The sequence below is a fragment of the Lissotriton vulgaris genome, chromosome 1_1, assembly GCF_964263255.1.
Source record: "Lissotriton vulgaris chromosome 1_1, aLisVul1.2, whole genome shotgun sequence".
NCBI classification, from domain to species: Eukaryota; Metazoa; Chordata; class Amphibia; order Caudata; family Salamandridae; genus Lissotriton; species Lissotriton vulgaris.
In genome coordinates, this window is record NC_141685.1 from 1,872,216,186 (window position 1) to 1,872,243,154 (window position 26,969).

At 40.9% G+C, this 26,969-nt stretch overlaps 1 protein-coding gene across 1 annotated transcript in view; it reads left to right on the forward strand.

Annotated features, from left to right (window-relative positions):
* Positions 1-26,969, forward strand: part of MET (MET proto-oncogene, receptor tyrosine kinase) — a 426,751-nt gene that overhangs the window by 306,226 nt on the left and 93,556 nt on the right. Inside the window, exons 9-11 of the mRNA XM_086919386.1 lie at positions 5,191-5,355; positions 6,103-6,202; positions 19,691-19,909. Coding sequence (XP_086775512.1) covers positions 5,191-5,355; positions 6,103-6,202; positions 19,691-19,909 — 484 coding nt within the window. The remainder of the gene's footprint in view (positions 1-5,190; positions 5,356-6,102; positions 6,203-19,690; positions 19,910-26,969) is intronic.

The window sequence follows — 26,969 nt, forward strand, 5'->3', positions numbered from 1 at the left end:
ACAGAAAATGAAGAAACAATCAAGAGGTATAAGAAACATGAGACCAATCTTACATAATATCAAAATACGTTGGGGAAACTGAAGCATAAAATCTAAAAATAGGTAATAAATTGAGGAACATAGGGGAATGAGGAAATATCTTAAAGTATGAAATTATATAAAGAATATGAGGAAACAATAACTGTAAAAGGTAATATAATAAATGAATAAAATAAAGTAATGCAATCATGGAGGTTTACAAACTTCAACAGTACGTATCGGAAATGGTGGGGGAGGTTTAGCAACTGTGGATAGATAGTCAGTGAGGGGGAGCCATAAGAGATCACGTTTGATTGCTAAGGAAATAGGAGAGACAAAATTAGTGTCAAGTCGGTGATTAAAGCAAACCGCGTTCCACCATGCAGTAAAAGAAACATCATTAGCTTGTTTCCAGTGTGATGTAATATGGTGGAAAGCAATAGCTATGCAAAGGTCAAGTAATTTTTGGGTGGGATGGGAGTCCGCAAAGATGGGAGAGAGGGAACCTAAGAAAATGTGTGAAATGGAGAATGAAACTGTAAAATTGAAAATTTTTTGTAACTGGGACCAAACTAAGTGCCAGAAACGTAATATAGGAGGACATTCAAATAGCATGTGTTTCAAATCAGCTGAAAGGGATGTGCAGGACCAACAAGTAGATGGAGTATCTGGGGAAAAGGAGGACAGGAGTAATGGAGTGAATAATATACGATTATATATAAAGAATAAGGTTTGTGTGGTATTTGCAGCTCTAGATGTACTATGAATCTTAGACCAGATTTTGTCCCATAAGATAATGGGCCATGTGTGAGATAAATCTTTTTCCCAAGCCAACTCAACCTTAGATTTTGTGCGATCAGCAGAGAACTGTAGAGATTTATAAATAAATGAAGCAGAAAGAGATTGATCCATAGCATTAGAAATCGAAAGATGTGGGGTAGGGATAGAGTTAGAGGTTGGGAGCGAAGAAAGATATTGTGTAAGGGATGGAAGTATCGACAAATATTGTTTACGGGATGAGGAAGGTAATAAGAATTTTGTTTGAAGATCTTGGAAAGAAAGAGGCTGATTGTCTGAGAGAAGTTGTGAGATCCATTTTAGACCAAGGGAATGCCAGGATTTCCAATATAGGGAACGGTTACGGATTTTGAGGAATTTATTATGCCAGATAGGTTGGGCGTGGGTGGAGGAGGCAGATGGGTAGGTGGATTCTAAGTATGGACGAAGAAGAGAGCAAGAGTGAGAGATGATGGGAGAACATATGGATGACACCTTAGAGGTAAAAGAGAGAACTTCTCGAAAATCGTAAGGATGAAGCAAGGAAGATTCCAATGTGAGCCATAGGGGAGGAATGCGAGGAATTCCAATGTGAGCCATAGGGGAGGAATGCGAGGAAGATCTGAAGAGAGCCATCTCATAGATTGTTTTAAAGAAAATGCGTTATGATATGACTTAAAGTGGGGGAACTTGACACCACCAAGGGATTTGTCTTTTTTCAGGGAAGAGAGTGCTATCCGAGATTTTTTGCCTTTCCATAAAAATTTTAATAGAAGGGAGTCTATCGACTTGAAGTAATGGTCTGGAATACGGATGGGGATCATGGAAACAGAGTAGAGGACTAAGGGTGCTAGCATCATTTTGATGGAGTCTAATCGACCCCACCAAGAAAGAAATAGAGGGTTCCAACGAGTTATTGATGTATTGATTTTGTTAGAGAGAGATTCGAAATTAAATTTAAGGGTGTCTGGAATACGGGGGGCAAACCAGATACCTAAGTATTTAATCTTTGTGGGCTGCCAGGAAAAGCCAGAGGAGTCAAAGAGATGTTTTTGGCATAAGGGGTTTAAAGGTAAGATTTCACATTTATCAGTGTTAAGACGATAACCTGAAACGGTAGAGAAAGAAGAAACTTGACGAAGGAAGGAAGGGAGGGTTGTTTGAGGGTTTGAGCAATAAAATAAGATGTCAGCGTACACAGATAATTTAGCTTGTTTTTGAGGACCATATTGAAAACCAGTGATCGTGTCATCAAGTCTAATCTTAGTTAAAAAGGGTTCTAAGGCTATAATAAACAAAAGAGGGGATAATGGGCATCCTTGACGTACCCCTCTTCGGAGAGGAAAGTAATCGGAAATCATACCATTTGCAAAGATTGAAGCATGGGGGCTAGAGTAGAGTAGAGATATCAGAGATATGAATTTAGGGGGGAAGCCAAAAATTGGAGAGCTTGGAACATAAAGTCCCAACCTATTCTATCGAATGCTTTTTCAGCGTCTAGGGAGATAGCAGCGAGGGGAGCAGAAAGGGAAGGAGCTTTACTCAAAATATTAAAGAAGACACGTGAATTATCTGATGATAGGCGACCTTTAACGAATCCGGACTGTTCAGGACCTATAAGTTCTGGTAATAAGGGATCCAATCGGAGAGCTATAATTTTGGCGAAGATTTTATAATCAGTGTTTACTAGTGATATGGGACGATAATTCTTACAAAGGGTGTGATCTTTATCTGGTTTAGGTATTAAACAAATCAATGCTTCTTGGAAAGTACCTTGAGAGGATCCGGAGGCCGCAAAAGATTGGAATAGTAAATGCAATTTTGGGAGAAGAAGGGAGGAGAAGTGATTATAGAACTCAATGGTAAAACCATCGGGCCCTGGGGCCTTACCTCGACGAAGAATAGAGATTGCATGAGAAATTTCCGAATGGCTAATGTCCAAATCCAATGAGTGAAAGTCAAGATGGGAAGATTCTGGAGGAGGGATGTTTTGAAAGTATGAAAGAAGATCGTGAGGGTCGGGAGTAGATTCGGGAGTGTAGAGATTCTGGTAAAAGGAAACAAATTGAGCTAGTATGTCTTTGTCTTTAAAGAAAGATTCGCCATTCGGGCTTTGCAGGGATTCAATTTTTGTACGTTCTTTACGTATCTTAAGGTAATTAGCCAGGAGTTTGCCCATCTTGTTTTGTCCGCCGTAGTAGCGGGAATTGCATTTTAAAAGAGAGTTAGAGGCGGCGTTGGTGGTAAATTTATTGAAATCAAATTTGGCTGAAATTAACTCACGCAGAGAAGATTCAGAATTTGACTTATAGTACGCATATTCCAATTTCTTAATTTTATCCAAGCACTTCCTGTTTTAATCTAATTTATTTTTGGTCCAGACCAGCGGTACGAAAACACTGATAACTATAAGATTGTTTATATTTGCATAGTTTTTTTCTTTTTTTTTTTAATTCTAACTTAGTGCTTTTTCAGTTTCGTTTTGTAATGTGATAACTGTGCTAATGCTGATATTTTAGCAATGGTTTTAATTAGCTGTGCTATTTAAATAAACTAAACTAACACTAAACTAAAACTTACTGCATCATTATGTAGTGATCCTTAAAGGGATGTTTCTTCATTTCTTTCCTGAATAGGAACACGGTTCAGGAAGTCTTGATGCCTACAGGCTTTTATTACAAATCCTTGATGCATAGATGGAAAAGACATGTTGCCATGTTTTTTTTCTCTTTTTCACTCTTTTTGTGTCCAGTCTGATGTGATGGTGTCCTAGGTGTGGCTGTGCCAAGAGCCATCATAGTTGGTGAGCTTGTCAGACACATCGGCAGGGCTGCAGACTGTGATAGCCTTGTACATGATGCAGCAGGTTTTGAAGATGGCGTGGCTTGGCAAAAGGATAAAGTGGAGTTACAAAAGGATTGGGTGACGTGATCATATTTCTTCAGGCCCAAGATGAGATGTGCTGCGATGTGTAGGGTGCCCTCATTGGGGTCAAGTGTGGAGTTTGGGTGCAAATGGAGCAGGGCACTTCTAACATCCATATGTGAGAGTACACAGGCTTGAACAGGAGTTCTGATGTGACTTCCTGGGAGGAATTGTTTCACATTCCTCAGTGTAGAGAGCTGTTACCATGACATCTATGTTTTCTTGGCAATGCATTCCTTAAGGGTAAGGTTGGAGCAGTCCTTATTCCCGGTCCCCTTACACTCTCTTATGACGAGGGGGGATAGATCTTGCGAAAGATGCTTTCATTGCGGAAAACATGCCACAACAAATCTCATTCCAGTTTTTTATTGAATGGGACCAAACTGCACACTGTATGGTGCCCTGTAGTTCAACTGGCGTGCTCTCCTTTTCTTGGACGTTGATCACTGTGCAGTTCAGGGGCTGCTGGATCTGTTTGGAAGAAAGTTTAGAGGAGCCCCGTTTCTGGAGGTGTTTGTCTGTGTGCCTTTATAGGCTTCAAACATAAGACGTATAGAATGGAATTTGATTATCTGTTATATTAGATCTGGAGTGACAGAGTGATAGAGCATACTCTGGCAGCTTTATTTTGATTTTGTACGACTTTAACATACATGTTTTGAGTGCCCCTGAATAAACACAATAATTTAAGCAGCAAGCACCAAGTCCCCTGTGATTTCGAACTGGTAGTTGAGCTGGAAGAGTATAAGAACTCTCCTGAGCAGCATTAAATGACAATGAATGCCCTTTACTACGATGATGATTGGTAGAGCAAGGGAGACAAGCTTTGAGTTTTCTTGAACTATAAATTTTGACGTCCCTTCCATTTAATTATTTTAAAAAAATGTGTGTAAGGCTGCTGTTACTTTCAACGTTACATGTCATTGTTTTGTACCTAGACAGCACCTACATACTCCTGAGTGACAAAGCACTCTGGAAAACTCCTAAATAAATAAAGTAATAAATAAATAAATTAATTACTAAAAGGCTTTAGGGTGTATATGGCCAGCCCAAGGATTTGTTGGTTCAGTCTCTTACAGAGAGGATCTTCAGTTTGGAGCAGTTCAAGCAGAGGTAAATTTATTTCCACCAGAACCTGACATAGTTCAGTCAAAGGTAGTTAGCCAATTTGAAACAGATTTTGATACAGCAGAAATGATTTTATGTGGATAATAACAGCGAGATTAAAGAATAGTGCTAATTGCAATGTATTGAATTGTTGCCGAATGGGATCGTTTTTATTAGGAACACTCTCTTCTCTTAGGCAAACTTGGCTTGCATAAAATGTTTGCAAACCCATAATCTGGCATAGGCGGAAAGTATACCTGAAAGGACAGCAGCTGAAATTATACTCTGTAGCTTTAATGTAATATTTACTTAAGGATCATAATACAATTAGTTCAAACACATTTGTTCTGCCTTTTCTTTCAGATTTTCTGAAAGCACCTTGGAGTGTTATACCCCTTCGCAAACTGTACTCTCTGACTATCCCATTAAAATGAAGATTGACTTGTCCGTTCGAGATGCTGGTGTTTATTTTACATACAAAGTAGACCCTAATGTTGTTGAAATCCAACCTGCCAAATCATTTCTTAGGTGAGTAAAACATGTTCGTACAACACGGTCATATTTCAATCCAGAGAAAACGAATGTGTCATGTTTCCCATATCTGATTTCCACCCTCGTTACCACTCAATAGCTCCAAAAGTACATTAGCGACTTTGTTGTGCTTTTGATAATTACACAAAATAAAAACAAATCGGCAAAATGCTGTTGGTTTCAGTTGTGCATTTTGTGCGATTCGCTCAATGTGAAGCCCTACAAATGATATAGTTTCTTTTCTTATCTTAGTTTCTTTTCTTTTTTTTATAGTGTTATAAAGGCTACTTCATGTCAGGGTATGTCATTTTATGTTATGTTTAATTGCTCTATGTCATCATGTTTAGTCTCAAATTCTTATTCGAAATGTGAAACAAGTCCCAAAGTTAATAAAAAAAAGAAACATTGTTTTTCACTTGTGAAATCGAAGCTCCATATCTGATAGATTTCTCATCTGTGCTAAGTTAGTGTGCAATGAAAACATATGGTGGTTTCAGCAGATGTGCAATATTTTGAGATAAAAGTGATTACACTAAAATGGATGTTTTAAATATGTAAAGGTAACCTACTTGAGAAAGCTGCTGTTTCACTGATGGTCGTGCTGCTGGTGAAGACAGCATACGTCTTTAGCGGGTGAGGGCAAGGCAAAGACGGGGGTGGTTCAAAGGTGGTGCCCTTGCAACATGCTGATGCTGCATGTGTAATACGTGGTTGGCATTTATTAACACTGCTGTTTCCCACCAGTGGAGGAAGCTCAATTACAGCCAATGGGAAACACCTGACGTCTGCCTCCACACCCCGCATGATGATAATCGTCCCCCAAATAAAACGGAACTACAGCATGGTGAGTAGCCTGAGAGTGGAAGTCATTTTTAGTATTTATTTTATTTCTCATTAAATATAAATGAGTCCATCTAGAGCCTCAGTGAGCATCTAGGCGGAATGAAAGCAGTCATTCGATCTTCAGTGCGCTACGAGCATGGTCATTCAGCCTGTTTGTTTTCACTATAAGGTCTCTGCACTCAAAGTGTGGGTGATTTGCAGTACTGACACAATATAGAAGTTCCACAACATTTGGAAAAGTAACAGAAACCGTGCCTGTCTTCAGTCTATTAATTTAGGCGGCCATATAAGATTTTGCATACTTAAAATAAGTTATGTCTGGTGGCATGTGCTTTTCGAATTTCAGCTCTTTCTAGAACTGTTTTATCTGAAGTTCGGCATCAGTTATTGATTCTTGTAGCTGTATGTTTTCTTGGATCCTTGTTACTGAATGCGTACATTTCTGGCTCCCCGTCTAGACCCTGACTGTGGATTGGACTGCTGACAAGGCATTGACAATGGCCTTGAGCTATCCATAGGTTATTCGAGACTCGGTAGAACACCCCTATATGATAGTGCTTGACATATAGATTTCCCTGTACCACTAGGGTCGTATTCTATACCCTGCCGATACTTCTGTTCATGCTTGTCTGTAAAGAATCCCTTTCATCAGCTAAATCATTAATACTGGTTTTATCCTTGTTCTTCCCTTCCACATCCCTTTCAATGCCTGACCTCATTTTTTTCTAGTTCTCATGCTCTCTACATGTGCTGCAATTATAACTTAATGACGCATTTTTGCTCTGCTTTAATTAAGCACTAATTGCGATTGTCTTTCAATTGGAGTTCTTCCAGTTAGTGAATTTGGTATTCATGACACTACAGGATGTGCTGATGCTTGTAGTGTGTTTAGAATATAGTGGTTTCACAACAAGAATAGATTAAAAATCACACACACTGTTTCCAACATTTATTTAAGTATTATAAATTCATTTAGGGTTTGAGCCTGGGCAGAGGGAACTTTTCCTTCAATCGGCCGCCAAACCACCAGTTCCCCTGCCTCCAAACAATCAGTTCCCCTGCCTCCGTGTTTAATTTGTAAAATAAATAAAACTAAAATAATAGTTGGACCCCAAAGTTTTACTAAGCAGCTTGCTGCTGGTGCAAATAAATGTTGGGATGTCGAATCCCAAGGCTGCCTAGTCCTGATTCCACCTCATGTCTCCATAGCTAAATCTTGCAGTCTCTTTTTCATCCCGTCTTTCTCTAATTTTCACTGTTTTCACCTTTCTCTTCCAACCACTTTCTCCCATTTCTGAATCTTGCTCTGGGTCAAGTCTAATAGAGAACGATAGGATGGGGTCCCGAAAAAAAGAGTTCACCATCTGCAACCACAGCACAAACTAAGGGCTGCCAACCTCAGTTACCAGGTTTTCAACAGTGAATTCTCTGCTGGCTTAGTTATCAGAAACCACTAACTGGCACCTATACCCCACGCGCTTGTCGACAATAATGCTTCAAAGTCCCCTTCCCTTGTTTGGGCTGGGCCTTCTGATGCATATTTTCCCTACTCAAAACCTCAAATCAAGGCATGGTGGACCTACGTAGAAAAAAAATCACCAATGGCCCCCAAGTACAAGGTGAAATCGTATTCAGGGTCGTTGTTTTTTGTATTTCAGAAACAAATCCAATTTTTGCGGTTTGTTTCTGATACACCCTGTCTGGCCATTATGATGTGGAGGTCAGCCAGAATTAGATTTTTGCTGAAAGATTGTTACCAATTTTGAAGGAACATCGTTAGCAAAAATTAACTCTGCTAATCTGTTAGCATCTATAAATGTTGATGGGTTTTTCCTGCGCCAGCAGGAAAAGGTGAGGTGTACATCAAACTAGCGAACTCACCTCCACCCACCCCCCATTGAATTAAAAATGAGCTTGCTTGGGTGCACGTCTTAAATAGACATGGTTGGAATACTTTGTGTAATTTCCTGAATTTCATTTTGCACTTGTTGCACAAAATTCCCCAAATTATGCCTTTACACCACATTGTGTATTTTCTAATGAGTTCCGATACACATCATTTCACAACAAAGGAACAATGCAAACAAACAGAACATGAATGGCTGTCCACAGTACTTGGATTGTTTGCATTTTTTTGCCCAAAGTGCGTTTTTGCATAGAAAATAGAAATGAAGATGTAATTCACACTAAACTATATAGCCAAACAAGTGTTTGCATTTCACTTAATTTTGCTGAATTTTTCAGGAATTTCACATAATTACACAAAAGGAAATTTTGCAAATTTCGCACACCCATGTCTTAACTGAGCACTTAATTGGGATGTATAAGGATGTTAGTTTTACTATGAGGATTGGCTCAAATATTCTCCTCAACCCATTTGGATAAAAGTCTTTGAAGTTTGTATGTGTTTTGGTGACAGTTTCCGAGAGAAAGTTTGTTCTTTGTTCACATCCCATAAAATAAAGTTTCAGTGCACCAGGTCAATAAACAAATACGTTTGGTAAAGGGGCAGTTGTAGAAATTACCTCTGTTTTGAGAGTTTAAAAATCACATAGCTGGCAGCTAAAGACAGTACGTTTACAGTCATCCTGTTTTCTGGTAATATTTTTCAACCTGTTAATTGTACAAAAATATTAAATCGTTTGAACAGAGCCATGAGAGGGAAGTAAGAAACAAGATATGTTAAGGAATAGGGTAAAGGAAAGAAGGTATCATGGCATGATGCCATGTAGATTATTGTATTGCGCTGCTCTGGCCCCTCAATCTTTTCAACACATTACTGGGGAGCAGAATTGAAAATATGGAATGTAAAAGTAAGGATGAGACAGTAAGAGTTAGGGCAGGAAGCAGAGGGAGAGAGACAGAGCAAAGAGAAATAAAGTGGAAGATATTTTAGAGGGACAAGTAGAAACAAGTGAAAAAGGAATGTGTTTAGCTAATAAAGATGATAGCCCCTCCTCAAAATGTGGAGTCCCGGCAAGTTTGCTCAGTTTCTACTATTAGTTATGCAACACACCGGTAAATATTGCTTTTAAAGAAGGTGACAATATCACTGGTGCTGGCGCAAAAACATTTTCTTTAATTTAATCAGCTCAACCCATAACTCACAATAGGGGCCTCCAGCTCGGCGGGGAGTTCTGCTTCCCTGCTACGGATCTTTGCCACCATTTTAGAATAGAGTATCATACACATCATCAATTTAGTCATTTAGTTCAGTCAATGATGAGAGTTTTTGATAATTTTGAAGACCTTTATTTATCGATAAGAATTTAGTATATAGTTTTGGTCTCTTTATTCAAATTAGTAAATCAGATCAATCTGTTTAGAGAAATATCAAGAAAATCATGGTTAAAGTCAATCAACAAAATTACAAAGTGTTCCATAAAGGAAATTAGTCCCTATTCTACTATAAGTAGATTCTAACCTTCCAGAACCCATAAAGAGTCCTTTTGGAAAAGATCCAGATTTAAAAGGGCATTGAAATAGAATCATATCGAAGCTGAAGTTTTTCCAGAAACTCATGCGGTTTTTCTCTTAAATCAGCATCAGCAAACAGTTGCAGTAGCAATTGTTCAAAGTAAAGCTAAGAAAACAGTCACAACGGTAGCCACAACCATCAAAGAAATAGACACCCACAAAATAGTAGGTGGCAGAAATCACAGTCAGCAGTAGCTCACACCGAATAGGGAAAAAAATGCTAAGGGTAAAGGATGGTCGCTGAAGAATAGCCCGGATCAACTGCCTTGACTGTCTTCATTCTAAATTGGAACAAGTATATTATCAACATAAAAAACATATGTAACAATCCATGCTGGTGTTAGGTCATCTTGAGCCAATCAGGAAGGATTATCCAATGATCTCCGGCTTCTTCCTTCTTTTGCACAGTAAGCGTACGAAGTCGGCAAGGTGCTATGTACAAGTGTCAACTTAGTTGCTAAACATTCATGTGCATTACCTCCACTCTTAGTTCCCACACGAATCCTACAGTCTAAACCGTTAGCTATTCAGCATTCCACTGCGTAACAATGAACTTTCCTAAAGGTAGAGACATTTTAGTTGTAGCCTACATAATTAAGTCATGAGATTTGCATCTTAAAGCAAGCATTATTGTTTTAATATAGTATTCACCATTAAGCATTGTGAATATGTGGTAGCTAGAAAACGAACTATGTTGAGAACATGTACTTTAGGAAAAGAAGAAATACATTGTTAAAGTCAGTACATTCTACAGAGAATATATGTTTAAACAGGTCAATTGTGAATCATTAATCAAATAATATTGCATAATTCAGCATTTCCTAAAACATTTGTTTAAGACTATGAATGACATGTCCTCTGGTTATCACACGAATATCTGATGACAGGCAACTTGGCAGACGTTTGATGGTATTACTGCATGGGCATTGTCTACTATATGTAAGGTAGAGGTCTGCATATGCAGCACCATCTGAAGCCAGACTGCTGGTGGTCCAGGAGATGGTTAGCATTAATATGATCTTAGAGTTGAAAATAGAATGCTCTCTCAGTGATATTGCCCTTTTCAGTGTTCTTGATGTACTTCAGCTTGAATGTTATACAGGATTTGGTAACCATGAATTGAGTGGTAGATTAAAGTGCTTAGCGCACATATGAAATTTGAGCTGATGAGAGCATGGCCAGACTAGTTCGAGGGGCTCTTAGTCAGGCATCTGGAGGTTTAAAAATCGAAACAATAGGGGGTCAAGATTGTGGCTAGGCTCATTGATGAGTTTCTCAATTACTTGCATAAACAGAAGATTTGTTGGTTCATTCTCTAAAATCTGGCCCAACCGTAGTCCTCTTCAGTATTTTACAATTGCTTGCTAATAAAACGAGTTAACAGCGAGACTTTTCCTCACTCTTCAGTCTCTGAGACATTGCTGTTAATTAATCTGGAGGTCTTTTAACTGCCCATTGTATCACAGATGATAATTTGCCTGGACTCTGATTTTTTTAACACGTACAAACTAATAGAAATACTTAATTGTTTTGGTAGTGTCACTGGTGTTAATTGTAGACTGACACTGCTTTGACCAGAGGAGGAAATATCCTAATCTACTTACCCTAGTCAGTATTTTGAGTGGATGTTGTGTTTCAGTTGAACCTCCTCTACAATGCCAAGCACAGATAAGATTTCAAATGTCTAGGTTGATCAATTGTTCACCTAAAGAGTGGCTATTATTACTGCATCCACAGTGTCACAAGCATTAGTTGAATATATAATTTCAAAGTGACATGTAGATTAATAGGTATGTCAAAGACACTCCAACCCAATAATTAGCTTAGGTCATTGTAATCAGCCAGGAATGCAAAACAAAGGGGGATATTTACAAGAGAATGGCGGAACACTGTTTTAAGCAAAAATTCCTAACGCCATGTTATGCCATTCTAAAAATGCAAGGATGCACCATATTTACAAAAATGCAGCGCACCTCTGCATTTCCGCTAGCACTGGCGCTAAATTTAACTGCCTAGTACCAATGCAGGCACCCTTGCACAATAGTGGATGGATGGCCTGTGAGTGTTTTCTCAGTAGTATGCCAATAGCACAAGCACCTGCATCATCTTCCTTGATCCCAATACATATCAGTGGCAAGTACAGCATAAAAGGTTAACCCCTGACAGATGTGACTTAGCGCCATGGTCCCCTCTATCAACTTTAGAAAGTGAGCTGGAAATACTTTTGCCATAGTGTTTCCAGCTTAAAACCTCAGTTTAGCGGGTTGAGTGCATTTTCTGCATCAATCAGAAGTATTGCTGTGACTATTACATGTATCCATCTCCCCTTTGTCATGATTGTATAAAATCTGTTTTGAAGTGTGAGTATAGTAAACAATTCACATTCATTTTCTGCCATACCTGATATATGAAAGATAATGGTTGCCCCCATTTGAAAAGAGTAAGGCACTGCCCCTTTAATATGGCAGATGATTAAACAGTTATGTCACTTGGGATATAATTCTTTAAGCAAAATGTTTATTGAATTCAACAGATATACCAACACCCGTAGGATTTTATTGGTGGGGTTTGATAAATTGCTTTCCTAACATCTTGTGTGGTGAATTGTATAAGGATTGCCTCTCTTTTGTTTGATAATTTAGAGATTTCCTGTTCTAAATTTTATGCTTTAGTTTATGATTTGGCAGTATTATTTTTGTGACGTCAGTACCCTGGTTTCCCCTCTTTATATACCTATTGTTCATATGTATTATAGTTAATTAGTTTCTGCTGCTTATATGAGGCCAATATTTTTAGAAGTTTTTTCGCATTTAATTCTAGTCCCCCCTCTTTCTGCCTAAAACAGTCGCAGGTTCTTAATTTCTCAGTTCCTTTTTCAAAGTATTATTGAACTCTTGGTAACTTGTGCATTACCTGCACTTATATCTCTAAGTTATAACACACTTAATTTTTAGAAATTATTACCTATCGCATTTGTACTCAAATTACCAATTTAGCAAGGATGAACAAATGAGCTAATCTCATGAGAATGAAATCTGTGACAAGTATGTCTCTGAATGGGCACTAAACCCAATAAGACTTAAGTGGCAACCAGCTGCCTAGACTCCCTACTGGCAATATTAAAGATTTGAACATTATTGATTTATCAATGGTGTTCTGCTGCATGCAATAATTGAATTTATTGGGCAGTGTAGTTGATTTCCCGTTCTCTGTCCTGTTTATTGGCACTTTTAAACCTATTTTAGAAATTAAAAACACTTTTTTCGAAGACCCCAGCATTTTTTATTTAACTTGTCTGATCTTAGCAGACCTTATTAATAATCAATTAAATATTCTGGAAGTACCTTAAAGTAATAACTGACATTTCATTTTTTAGCATTATAGCCAAAATGTGTTTCATCTTTTTGTTGCAAGATATATTTGGTCCTCTGTGTGCTAGCCTTGCATGTGTGCACTACTACCCTGTTTCAGTACCTTTACGAATAGCGCAGCCTATCATGTCAAATAGTGTTATCCTTTGTATTGTATTGTATTGTATAGGCATTTATATAGCGCACTACTTACCCGGAGGGTCCCAAGGCGCTTCGATCGCTGCGAAACCCTTCCTGGCTTCCCTGAGAGATGGTCCCTTAATTGGTATCTCCATGGTGAGACCAGCCATCCCCGGCGGTCTGGTGGGGCCGTTAGTGAAGATGAGGCAAGCTAATGCCCAGAGTTGCCGAGTGTGATCGCTGATCAGAGTGGGCACCGAGGCGAGAGAATTATCGAGTCCGCTGACCCTGGTCCAGAAACCTGCCGCGCCGGGAATCGAACCCTGGTCCCGGGCCGTCCTCCATCTCGGTGATGATGGTACTCTTGTATTCCATTAGTGCTTGAATTGCTAATTATATCATTAATTGTGAAAAATATCCATTGTCTTCTACAATCTGTGAAATGATAAAGAAATGGTCAGTGGAGTGCTACTTGAATCTGCCAACAAGTTCCTGGTACTTCCCTTATCATCCTCGTATACCATGTGCCACAAGCAAGCAACAACACCTTAATGTGTTTTTAGTGCAGTTATTTGTGGAGCAGCAGCAGTGTGTCGCATGCACAAATGATTCTGGTGAGTGTCATTTTTTGTTTGTGTAGCGGTCGTTGTATGTTTTCTGTCTCAAATGTGTACACAGAATACATGTTTAGAATCTGAAGAAAAGAATGACCATTGCAAAAGTTATAGGTGCTCCCTGCTTGACAGAATCTTAATTATATGGGCCCTATATTGAATTTATAAACAAGATTTGCTAGCTAACATTTCTTGACCACTAAAGACATCATATTTTTCAATTGCTAAAACCAATTGCGAGCTAAGAATGTCATGTCAAATCACATGGCAATTAGGGCATCCAAAATTAGATTTTCCTGGACCTTACCAATCAGTCACATTGCATCACCTCGAAAGGCTTTTATTGGATTTGTATCTTCCTCTAAAAGCATCTTCCTCGACGGCCTGCCTGCTGAAGGATCGCCTGTGTAAACCAATTTGAACAAATAGCCACAAACAAAGTTAGAATACCGCCGCTATTAATTTAAAAGACATCAGTAGTCTAGAGTAGATAACAAGTGCAATTAATTTACACCAATCAAATAACCTTAACGATTGCGGAACCTGAAAATCGAGACATTGGAACCATCAGACTAGAACTGTGTTGCAAAGCCCACTATTCATCAACAGATTTCTGTAATCGGTTCTCAAAAGTCCCAAATTTCTGATTAATGGATCAAAAAAGTGTATTATGTTTCCGTTAATAATTCATGTAAGAGAATTACCCGGGCTAACTGTTTTATTTTAAATAACTTGTTTTGGGATACAGAGAACTTCTTTTTTCCAATAGGAAAATGAAATATTGCATTCAAATGTAGGTTACTAAATTTCAAAAGTCCCCCAATTTGTAAGGTTTTTAAAGGAAATCTGGGCACTGAGGATAACTGTTTTTGTTGGTCTTTCATAAATAATCTGTCTCCTGCTTTGCAATGTTTTCAACCTGAATAACTCCACATTATAATTTCTTACTATAGTGGTGTCGTGCACGTAGCCAGAGGTAGCAACTGCTTCTCATTTTTCGCTGTTTGAAACCTATTTGATTTGATTTTTAAAATAATTGTTCCCTTAGTTTTTATTAGCTTTGTTAATTGTTCTTTTACTTTTTATCAATCATTCTTTAGTAATATGCTGAAGCAACACATTTTAAACGGGATTGGCCTTTTTCAGTGCTAATGGCCGTGGGATACCTCTTCCTATGATGTCATGGGTCCTTCGTGTCCAAGCCATACTCTGTGAATATACTGAAATTGTGTTACTGATTGGAAATGATGGAATTACAACTTATTTACTTTAGTTAACCTGGTTTTATGTTACAAATCCAATTTCTCCATTGGAATTAGCAATGGCATGCATTCTTATGTTAATCCAGGGTGTTGTAACTCACATTAGTCCTTTTCTTGAAAAGAAGTGGAGGCAGAATTACAAAGAAAAATATTGTAAAATGTGTTCTAAGGAAACTGGGTTTTGTGTGTTGTTGTATTTATGTTTCCCTACCAAGAATGGTATTTGTGCACCTTTTGAAGTTACTGTAGAAAATACAGCTAGCAAAGTATAGAGACCTAAAGGTGCAAAGAGCTGAATTTGGCATAACTTGTAGTGGAATGATGCTCTCTATCATGGATCTATAACTCTGGTTGTAATGCCCTTAGTTGAAAATATCAGCTTAAACTACAACTTTAAAAAAAATTATTTCAGACAGCACAATTTGCTCTCCCTCCAATCAGTGACTACTAACTACAGCCAAATGAAATAAAACACAAATAATATATTCCCACTGTGAGAATCTGGGTGTTTGATTTGAGATGGCTAGGTAGCCTTATCATGAAATATACTCGCACAACCATTATTGGGTCCTCTCAGGCAAATTTTTAAAGCTTAATCTCAACCCTGGGTAACTGTGACTTTGAGCAGCAAGGCTTGGACATAGGAGCTTAATGTAAAGCATTTAAGAGTACCAAACAACGAAATAAGAAAGTCACACAACATAAAAGATAAACAACACAATTTATAAAAATAGATTGTATTTTAATGAATTTTTCAAGTTCTTGATGAGCAAATTCCACCCGAAGGTTCTGCAGATACAGATATTTAAAGAATGTATCACTTTTCATTTTAACAGCATACAGGCTCTGGTCAACAAAAACTTAGCAAACTTCTCAATAGTTTGAAACATTAGTTCGGCTTCTCCGGCCCGGCTTGGATGGCTAACTCCGACTGGATGAAGGTCTAGGGGACCAGTACGGATACTATGGACAATTAGCTGGCCACTAGAGCATTTTCCACACCAATGCCAGCCTTTACAGCAAGACCACCATAGACTACAAGAGAGTGGTCCTTATGCTAGGGATGCAGGATGAAAAGATAATCAAAGATGCTCCGGATGCGGCGTGGTAGACGGGGTGATTTTGTGGTGCTTCCTCGGTCCACGGGTAAAGTGGGGTGACTTGGTCCACAGAGGTCGGGGTCCCATGAAGTCCTCTTTTCAGGGGTAGAAGGTAGCGGTAGGTGGCCTTTGGATTTCCGGATACAGTGGTAGGAGGCACATCCTTTAGTGGGGGCTAGTGTCCTTCTTGGGCAACCAATCCAGACTCTGATAGCACTCCAGGATCTGCCTAACTTGGGTGCAACTTTTGACCATTGAGGATTGGTCTGTTGGGGCACCCTGCAGCAGCTAGCAGTAAATCTTCTCAAGTGGCTTGCAACTTGCCAGATCGGCATCTTCATCTCTTTTGTCCCTAGAGCTGGTTACAGGAGATCAGCAGACTGATCCTTCAACTTGTTGCAGGGATACTGCTCAGGAACAGCACTATGCTTTGGACCATAGATCATCAGCATGTAGGGACTGAGTTTACATACCCCATCAGCATCTAAAGGCCGAATTCGACTAGCTCATAGTACCTCGCTTGATCTCTTAACCTTTCCAGATAGACAAGTGATCTGGCCCCCAGAACACAGTACTCCCGACCCTCTCTGGATTGCTGAAGCAGGTTACCCCTTTTAGCTCTCACACTTGAATTTGTCCACAATAAATATAAAAGAAACACTAAGAAAGTTTATAATGTTTATTTAAACTATTGTGCTCTAATGTATAATAGTTGCACCACAACTAGCAAAGAAATACAGGTCATTTATGTCATTAGCATAGCTATTAGACTATATACAATAAAGAGTCCTGCCATATTATCTGACAGATTTGCATAAACCCACCCTCACTTCTATGGCTAAATGATTATAGATGATAGTTCTCTAAGTTTAGCTGCAGACTCCATACCTTAGCATTCATACATAGTTACTCTACATCCCAGCTGATGCAGCATTCTTGTCTCAGGACCTTTGCACTGTCTGCCAGTCTCCGCTCTCTGTGTGTTTAGAACGAAATGTCCTGGATTATATGAAAAACTTGTTTTTAGAAACAGCAGCTGGGTGTCTCTATTATCTCTAGGTGCTAGTGTCCGAACACAGAAAATAACAAAAAGCAGTGCTGTTTGACCTTGCCTTGGCTGTGCAGACAAAATACCAGGAAAAGTACAAAAATATGTGCTAAATATATGTGAAAAAACAACACAAAAACAAGTGTGTGCTTTGGTAACATGTGTAAAGCAGAAGCGGCCTACAATGTGCATAGTTAGGCTAACATAGGGAAAATTACAATATCCATATAGGAAGCCCACGACAGACTCACTTCTCTTGTCTGGGGCTGAGGATTAACATTTCCCCAAGCTAGGAGCCAAAAGCACAGTTCAAACTTCACTAGTCCAAAGTGCAGAAGGTGCAGTCCAACAGATGGTACAGCTTCTCCTTGTGCAGTTCCAAGGGCAGCAGGACAGTCCATCTTCGGTCCTTTTTCCAAATCCAGGGTGATTTAAGGGTCCAGGGAGCCAGGGGATCCCTATTTCTCCCATTCAAGTGACCCAAGTGGACCAAATGGTCACTAGCCACTGGGCTACCAGCCCAGTGGCTGGTAGCCCAGTGGCTAGTGACTTTGCAGTTATTTGTGGCATCTGGCAATCCCAGAGTGATGTGATGTGATGTGATGTGAGGGGGAACTTGTATAGCGCACAATCACTCCAGGGAGCATCTTGGCGCTTTGACTTGTGTACTCAGAGATGGTGAAGTTTGTTGTTCTCTCATTGCCTTTGAGATCCTAGACCAGTGTTTTGCAGGTTGCATCCGCCATACTATAGATCCATGTTTTAAGGGATTTTCTAAACTTCCATTCGCAGGTAATTGCACGGAGTTGATGAGGCAGTTTGTTCCAAGCCTTAGCCCTCTTACTGCTAGAGTTTTTCCTCCTCTTGTAGCAAGTCTAAACTTTGGAACAACCATCAAATTGGCTGTTGAGGATCTAAGTTCTCGAGTAGGGTGGTAGCGGTTAAAGTTTTTGAGCAGATATTGTGGACCCTGCTTGTGGAAGGCCCTGAAAGTAATTATTAGGACCTTAAACAGGATACGCTTTTGAATAGGGAGCCAATTAAGCACATCCAGTGCTGCAGAGGCTGAGGTTTTTCTGGGCCATCTAAGAACTAGTCTTGCTGCAGCATGTTGGACCATCTGCAGCCTGTGCAGGGCCGCTTTATTTGCCCCCGCATACAGGCTATTGCAGAAGTCCATCCTGGATGTGATTAGCGCCACTGCCACAGTGCCTCTGGCAGACAAAGGGAGGAGGTCAAAGAATTTCTTTCATTCATTCTGGTCCCTCTCAAGATGTTGGGATCCTTCTTCGGAAGATAGGAGCTCAGTAGCCCATCCTAGAGGTGTGGCTACGTGGGGGCTACAGGCACACAGAAAAAAGTTTAGGGACAGGTTTTCCCTCTCTGGTCCTGTCTCCAGGTAGTCTGTGTGAACAAAGGGCAGCTCCTCAGGGGTGTTATCACCTTTGCCCATCAAAGCTGACTTCCCAGTTGAAGCTCCTCTTTTAGGCAAACACCCCCAGTAGCTTCCTGTGAAGGGGAGGTAACATTTCACCCTGTGGCAGGCTGTGTTTGATCCTAAGCCTGGGAATCATTTACACTACTCCCCAGGCTGGCTGAAACTCTCTGTAGGTTGTAGCCTGTGTGAGGCTACTGGACCACTGGGGCACAGTATGGGCACCTTTCTAAAAGTTGCCTTACTTTAATAATGACATTAAATTCAACCTGGGCATCAGGCTGGGTTCAATGCCATGATTATTTTGATACCTAACAGGACCCAGTTAGGTAGTCCCATTCAGAAGGCAGCCAAGCTGGGTGCCAACCGGTAACCCTTTGTTAGCCAATAGAGCTACTAACTTTTCCACAGCAAAACGACAATGTGTGGGGTTTTGCTGAAAGGGGATATCTTAGCATACATGTCCCACTTACTAATATATACCTCCCTACCTTAGGACTCTCTAGGCCTTCCATAGAGTTGAGATCACATTGTATTTGTGTAATATGTGGCACCCTCTCTTGTTTATGCTTTTATAGACTATAATGCTGTCCATCTATAATAACAATAATGTCTATATATGGCAGGTACACAACAGACGTAAGTCGTGGGTCACTAATTGCATTGATGGCAGGGCAGGGAGGAGCAGTTTACAAATGTTTCTAAGTCTTAAAATAGAAACTATCCCTCCTATTAAATACAATTTATGAACTAAAATGCTTCAAGTTCTAAAATTATTTATCGTTTTCAATTTTGCAGAGTCTTTACTATAGTTTAACAATACTTCTGTTGCATGATTTATATGTCACATACTTTGATGGATTGGCTCACGTTCTAACTCTTAGGTCCAAGTCAGGCCTTGGCTTGGCTCTCCCTAAGCCACTTCCACTTATGAACACAATAGCAGACATCGAGGTCTTCCATTAACAGGGTTTTTCGCTCCAATGTATTTTGGGTGTTTTTTCAGAATTGTGTTTTATGTTATGCGTGTGGGTTAGTAACTGAGTAACAATATCATTCCAGGCATGTAAGCATCACTCTGAAACAGAAATAACCTGCTGTTCGACGCCTTCTCTGAAAGCCCTAAGTCTGAAGACCCCGATTGCAGCGCAGGTGTTTTTCATTCTTGATGGATTCACCTCTGAGACCTTTGATTTCCTCTACGTGGATGATCCTGTTTTCGAGACTTTTGAAAAGCCATTGGTGATTTCTACAGGCAGCAAAAATGTGCTGGAAATTAAGGTAAGGCATGTGTTTGTCAGGTTCCTGGCTTCCAGGGGTCATTAGGAGTGGTTATTTTCTTGTAGTAAACAGCAATTTTGGGACACCGGGGCGTGAGAATGACTCTTTTAATACCTCCTACTTACTCCTAGAAATCAGGGGTAAGCAAGGCCTACTACCAGAGTAAGTCATTCTGACTCATAATAAGATCTCTGTGAAAGGGGCCACATATCATTTTAACTTCACACAGTGTGCCAGGCTGGAAGGAAATTTTGCGGCAGAAATATTCCTAGACTATATATTATAATGCTTTGCTTTGTTTGGTTGAATCATTGAATCGATAGCGCTCGCGTGTAACTGCTGTTTTTGCTCAAATGTGCGATTTAAAGTAGTTTTTTTTGTCTTTTCTTCCTGCACATGAGCTGCAAAAGATATGTTTACCATATGCAAATTGAGATGTTAAAGTACTACTGAAAATATGTTTAATTATTGTATTCCTTAGTGATTAACCTGATACTTAGACATGAGCAAATATCGCTGTTCAGTAGATACAAGAAAAGCTAATGCAAGTTATTGATACTTATGAACACTCGACAGTCGACTCGACAGGAAGTAACAGGTGCATTTAAAAGTGAATAGCATTTTCATATCATATATAATGCATACCCAAGCCTTAAAATCTCCACTTTACTTTGTTTGGTACATCAATGGTAATATTAAACACACTCAAGAAATACAGTGGCGGCTCCTCTTTGCAGTGTGTGCAATTGGGCCTTCTCCTTGAATCTTGGACTAGCGTTAACTCCGGACCCTTGGTAGCACAGGAGCGACTGCTAGCACCAGCTATAATAAAGAGCCGGTCCACCATGAGTAATACCTGGGGCCAGCCGATAGATAGGGTACACGGTCCCTGTTTGCACCATAGTGCACCTTTAACAGGGTGCGCCGGGTGCAACAGGGACAGTGCACTCAGTTACACATAAGTCACTGCCTGCAGGGCAGACACAAACTCACAGCTGCCCTGGTGGCAGAGAATTAGTGAAAGGCAGGCCAGCTGTCTGAAGAAGCCACTCCGTCTTCCACAGTGCAGACTGCAACTGCCTTGCACTTTAAAGGGTGACAGAGATTCCCTGGCTGGCAGGTTCAGTGAGAGATGACAATGGGTGACAGCACTACCTGCCTATTGATGGGTGTTTTGTGAGATCCATGGGGCCCTCATTCCCCTTTTGAGGGGCTCGCCCTCAAGAGGTACATTGTCTGTGCACTACCCCAATACACCCAACTCCAATCTACCCAACTCTAATCTACTCCAGTCTACTCCACTTTAGTATACTCCACTTCACCCCAATCTGCTCAGTGCAATCTACCACACTCCAATCTACCACGCTAATCTAACAAACTCACGCACTCCAATCTACCCCACCCCAATTTCCCCCTCTTCAATCTATCCCACTCAGCCCCAATCTACCTGATTCTACTCTAGTCTACCCCAATCCACTCCACTACGATCCAATCTACCCCACTCCACTACAATCTCAATCTACTACACTCTAATCTACCCCATTCCAATTTAGTACACTCCCCTCTAATCTGCCCCACTCCAATCTATCCCACTTCAGTCTCCCACACTCTACCCCCACTCCAACCTAACACAATCTATCCTACTCCAATCTACACCTATCTACCCCACTCTAACCTAAATCAATCAACGCATTCCACTCTACCCAATCTACCACACTCCTATCTACCCCATCTCACTCCAAGCCACACCCCTAATCTTTAGCCATGCCAAACAGCAGCCAGACTGGTGAACAACATGTCTAAAACACCTTGTCAAAGCCAACAGCTCCCACATAAGCATGACCGTTTGGCTTTGACAATGCTTGTTTTATATGTTCGTCCTGTTTTGGCAACTTTCGTACTCTGTATTACCCACGTCACTTATCTCTTACAACCTTTGCTTGTTTACTTCAGCTCCAAATGAGCAGTTGTGGTAGGTATTCAATAATCATTTTGACATTTCAGATTGGTGAGAGACCCTCAGTTCCTTTGGGGATATGGCCGGAAGTCATTAGTATGGAGATGTGGTGGGCGTGACACGGTCCATATTGCTGCTAAAGGCGAGGGAAAAGATTCCCATTGATGCACTTCTTGGTGTATTTTTTAAAATAATTTGTAAAGACATATTTCTTACCATCGATTTTAATAAAGCACTGTTTCAGTATTGACGTGCTGCATTAATAAAAACCGTGCACCTGCTCGGTGTCTGAAGTGGAAATATTGTGTTGCTGAAATATTACAAAGCTTGACTGTGTGCTTATGAATGTATTGCAGTATGCCACCAGATCAGCACTGTAGGATTGTATATGAGCCATTAGGAGCACAGCCATCAAAGGTGTTGGGCCACGACAGAGTGTGTGAAGCAATCGGTAGATGATGCCATCCTGCAGTCGTTCCTGTGCCACTCAAATTGGCATTAGCTGGTGTACTGAATACCTTCTGGGAAAAGGTGGTGGCATCAAATGTATGTAGAACACTGTTGAAGGAGTGAAAGCAGCATCCACAGGGCTGTGAAGCACTGTTTCTCAGGTTGGCCCATTTCATAGTTAGTTATTCGTCGTATTTCTTGTTTATGCGGCTGTGTTCCGTGTGTGGTGCTAGCTTTCCCATTCCTTGATTCGGATCCCCTCCCCGAGGGTTGCATTCCTGTTGCCCATGCTCTGTGCAGTGATTAAGCAGGCCCGCACATAAACGAGATGGCGTCCTGCTTGAGGGAACAATGCATTGCACTAACACTGAGGGCCCTTATTATCTCTCCTAATGAGTTACAGAAGGGGAAGCAGCCATCGCCGTTTCGCTTTCAGTAAAAACTAATCTAGTGTGGCATTTCTTTGTCAACAAGTGACCGCGGATCCTGATTCGGGGATAGTGCGTGGTTTCTAAAAGTAGAACAAGATGTTTGGTGCCCTGTCAAGGGCTCTTTGGGACTTCGTGAAGAGTGCAAACGTTGAACATGAAGTTGGAAAACACTTATGTGAACGCTTCTACGTCAAAAGGCCAAACTTTCTCTGCATCACTGCACAAGTAAGAAATCGGTTTTAGGCACCAGTTACGATGCCTTGCAAAAAAACTGAACCTGTGATCTTCTTGAACAACTCCGAGGCCCCTTGCCCTGTGCACTTGAACACTTTTCGTCCCACCGCGAGCCATGTCTGCATTGATACGTGTTGTACACACTCGCTCAAGAATGTTGGGTTGTACAATGTTGTCTGTATATGACTTTTCCAAGCATCAAACAACAACAAGGAAGTGCAAAAAGATAGGAGCTGGTAATGGGAGTTACTGGCACGTTCACAGGGCTCCTGTGATGCGCCTCTACCATGCTCCATTATGCATCTACTCAGACACCCACTAAGCTCCCACATGCCCTTCCAGTTTCTCTTCCCCCAGTCACTCAGACATTCTGTAGCTTCTCATAAAGCACATGTATTCCAGTCTACAAAGATGGCAGTGTACCACAGCCAAAGGAATGGCAGCACAGTGCACCAGGTTCACCACCCACTCACCTCCCCCATCGGCCATAACCTAATTTCGTATCATCCTCTTGTGCACTCAATAAATTCTTATTTTGAATAAATTACACTCAATATAGTAATCAAATGCAATGTATTAAACTGAAGTATGTGTAAATTGATTAAAGTAATAGGTGTAACAATAACTTTTTTATTTTACGTAGTCTCTACATACCTTTACATATCATCGGTGCTGTGACTTACAAGCTATCTGTTTCGATATCTGGGCTCATCTGTTTGCTCTCCAGTGCTTAATTTACAAAAAACTTAAGTGCCAGGACCAGGGTCAGGAGGCCACTTCATCTTGCACCACCCATTGTCCCTGCCAGTGCCTCCAATGACAAAACCAACACAACTACCAAACACCACACCTTACAAGTGTAGCAATTCAAACTATTCGAGGCCCCTAAGCTCTATTAACGGCCTGACTGGCAAGGATTAGTCCATTTTACTGTATACTGAATTAATAAAGAACTATTGTTGTTTTAATTTCTAATTTAGACAAATAGTTCCACAATGTGCCAGATGGTCATAAGTAACAGTGTTGACAATTAAGTGACAGTGTCAGGCACAGGAAACCACCAGCTCAAATTAAGCACTTAAGACCAACCAGATCCCTGGCTCGTTTTTCTGTAGGAATTTAGTGGTTGACCAGCAAAGAAGGAACTAGTGGACTGCTACAAAACACTTAAACAGAGACTTTTTGTCTCCTGGCCGCTTGTCTTGCTGACTTCATTTTTGCTGGCTTTAGGATCCTGGGCACTTTACCACTGCTAACCAGTGATAAAGTGCATATGCTCTGTACTCTAAACATGGTTATGTTGGTTTAGCCACAATTGGGATATTTAATTTACTTGCAAGCCCCTAGTACAGTGCACTATATGTGACCAGGGCCTGTAAATGTAATGCTACTGGTGGGCCTGCAGCACTGTTTGTGCCACCCACTCAGTAGACCTTTAAACATGGCTCAAGCCTGCCATTGCAGAGCCTGTGTGGGCAGTTCTTAACTGCCATTCGACCCGGCAAGTTAAACTACTTGCCAGGCCCAAACCTTCCCTTTTATTACATATGTCATCCCCAAAGTAGGCCCTAGCCAGCCCCAAGGGCAGGGTGCAGTGTATTTAAAAGGTAGGACATGTACTTTGAGTTTTACATGTCTTGGTAGTGAAACATTTCTAAATTCAATTTTCGCTACTGCAAGGCCTATCTCTCCCATAGGTTAACATGGGGGTTGCTTTAAAACATCTTTTAAGTGTAATTTCCCATTGGGATGAGATAGAAAATTGGAGTTTAGTGTCTCTGGACTACCAATTTAAAAACATATTTTTTTGTTAAGTTGGTTTTTAAATTGCAGGTCTGTAAATGCCACTTTTAGACAGTTGGCACGTTCTTACTTTAACCATTCTGTCCCTTTGCCAGTCTCTGAATATATGTCTGGGTTAGGTTGACAGTTGGGCTTTGTGCATTCCCTCTGAACATTCTCACAAAGAGAGCTGGGGTGGGACATTTGCATTCTGATGGCCCATCACCAGGTTGATGTGCCTTCCTGAGGTAGGTTGGGAGGGAGGAGCTGAGACATGTACCTGAATAGGGCTCTGCCTGTCCCCACACAAAAGGCTGCATGCCCCCCGGTAGTTTGTCTGAAGCCAGGACAGGAAAGGTAGGGAACCTGTGATCTTCAAAGGCCTCTTCGATGTCTCCCCCACTTCAAATTCACATTTGTGTATACGAACTAGACCCCTGGTTCCACCAAATTACATGTTTGCTGGAACTAAGGATATTCTGCTAGGAAGAAGAGCTCCTGTGATGTAGGAGCAACTGGCACTTTGCTACCTGCCTTGGCGTGTTGGCCTGCTGCCTGCTAATTGTGGTACTACAGGAGGGGCTGCCACTTTGCAGCTTGGCCTGCCGACTGCAGCTTCTTGCCGTGTAATGATAGGGACTGGCCCTGCTCTCAACATCCTCGAAAGCAAAATTCTCTAAGTGCTTGCTGGATAGCCTCCTGTTTTCTGAAGTCTCAGGTACACAAAGGACTTCTTGCAACTCTGTTGGTGCTGCTGAACTCTGGCATCTGTGAGTCTTACCCTTGCCTGAGACACCACCTCAAGTCCTGGGCCTTAGAAGTGGGTTCTGTAGCTGCTTTTCTGTAAAAATCAATGCATCGCTCCCCGACGCTGAAGCAGTGCCGAATAGATGATGATACAGGAACCGAATGCAAGGCCCGACGACAGCGCAGAGCCAACTCTTCAACACCGTCTGTGAGGTTCGTCTAAGACGCAGTGACCCGACTGTGGGGAAAATTCCAACACATCATGTTCTCAACATCAACGCGTTGCTCCATACAAGGTACTTAGCGGACCCTGTGTAGGTTCTGTAGCCAGCCTGCCCTCCACTCTGGTTGGCCTGAACTTTGGATTTGTACTGGTCCCTCGCGACCTCAAGTAACCTATGACCGCTAATGGCTTCTAATAACTGTTTTCACATTTAGGACCCTATAACGACTTTGGCGGTGCAGCACCAAGTCTGCCAAACCACAGCACCACCAAAGTTGTGGTCCGACTGCCCACCAGATTAGGAGTTTACTCCTGTCTGGAGGGCTGGTTTTTTACGTTTCCACTGTAGTGCCTCCGAAAATGGGCACTGCAATGGCAACGCCAAAAACAGTCCATAATTATAGAAAAACTAAAAAGTCCCAGAATAAAAAGGCTGTTAGCAAAGTATCCAGAAGTGTTGAAGGGGCCTCACGTGTCACTGGGCTTCCTGGCAGCTATAGGTTTAGAGCTCTTTCTATATTATAAAATAGTAAAGAGTTCAGGTTGCCTTTGTCTGGTTTTTTTCCAGGAAGCAATCAAACTAGGGCAAAGAGAGTGAAGGGTATTGTATTTCAAACATAATTGAGAAGCCCTTTTGGGTTTGAAGAAGCTAAACAAAAGAAGAAACACAACTAAGGTACCAGTGAATGGGTCTAAGGGTAAAGCGAGGCTCCTACACACCCACTGTGATAAAATCAGCTGTGGATGAGGTAGAGAGCTGTGGAAGTGACACCGCTGTTGAGGTGTTTGCAGTGATGTGTGCTGTTACTTGTGTTGCACTGCAAGTGCTGCTAGTGAAAACACTATATTTTTATTTATACTCCCCCTTTTCAACAGATGATGCTCAAGGTTACTCTAGCGCTTCCTACCATTTGATCTTTTGAGAGCCTAAACCACACACTTCCTCTCAACATTCTCTTCTGGGCTGAAGTTTCACTATCAGCATCTACGTCTGAAAAGTCAAGACAAATGATTGTTGGTCTGTCAAGTACACAACCTATTCCTCTCATCTATAGTTCTACTGAAAATAACAGTAACCTTCCGTGCTACGCATTAGTATTACATCCAACCTTCAAAATACTAGGTATCTGTCATCGACCATCAATGACCCTGGCCCAAAATATCTTAAAAATCTCCTGGTTTGACCCTCTTGTAATCTGCGCTCCTCTTCCGTATATCTCCTGTCTGTACCCAAAG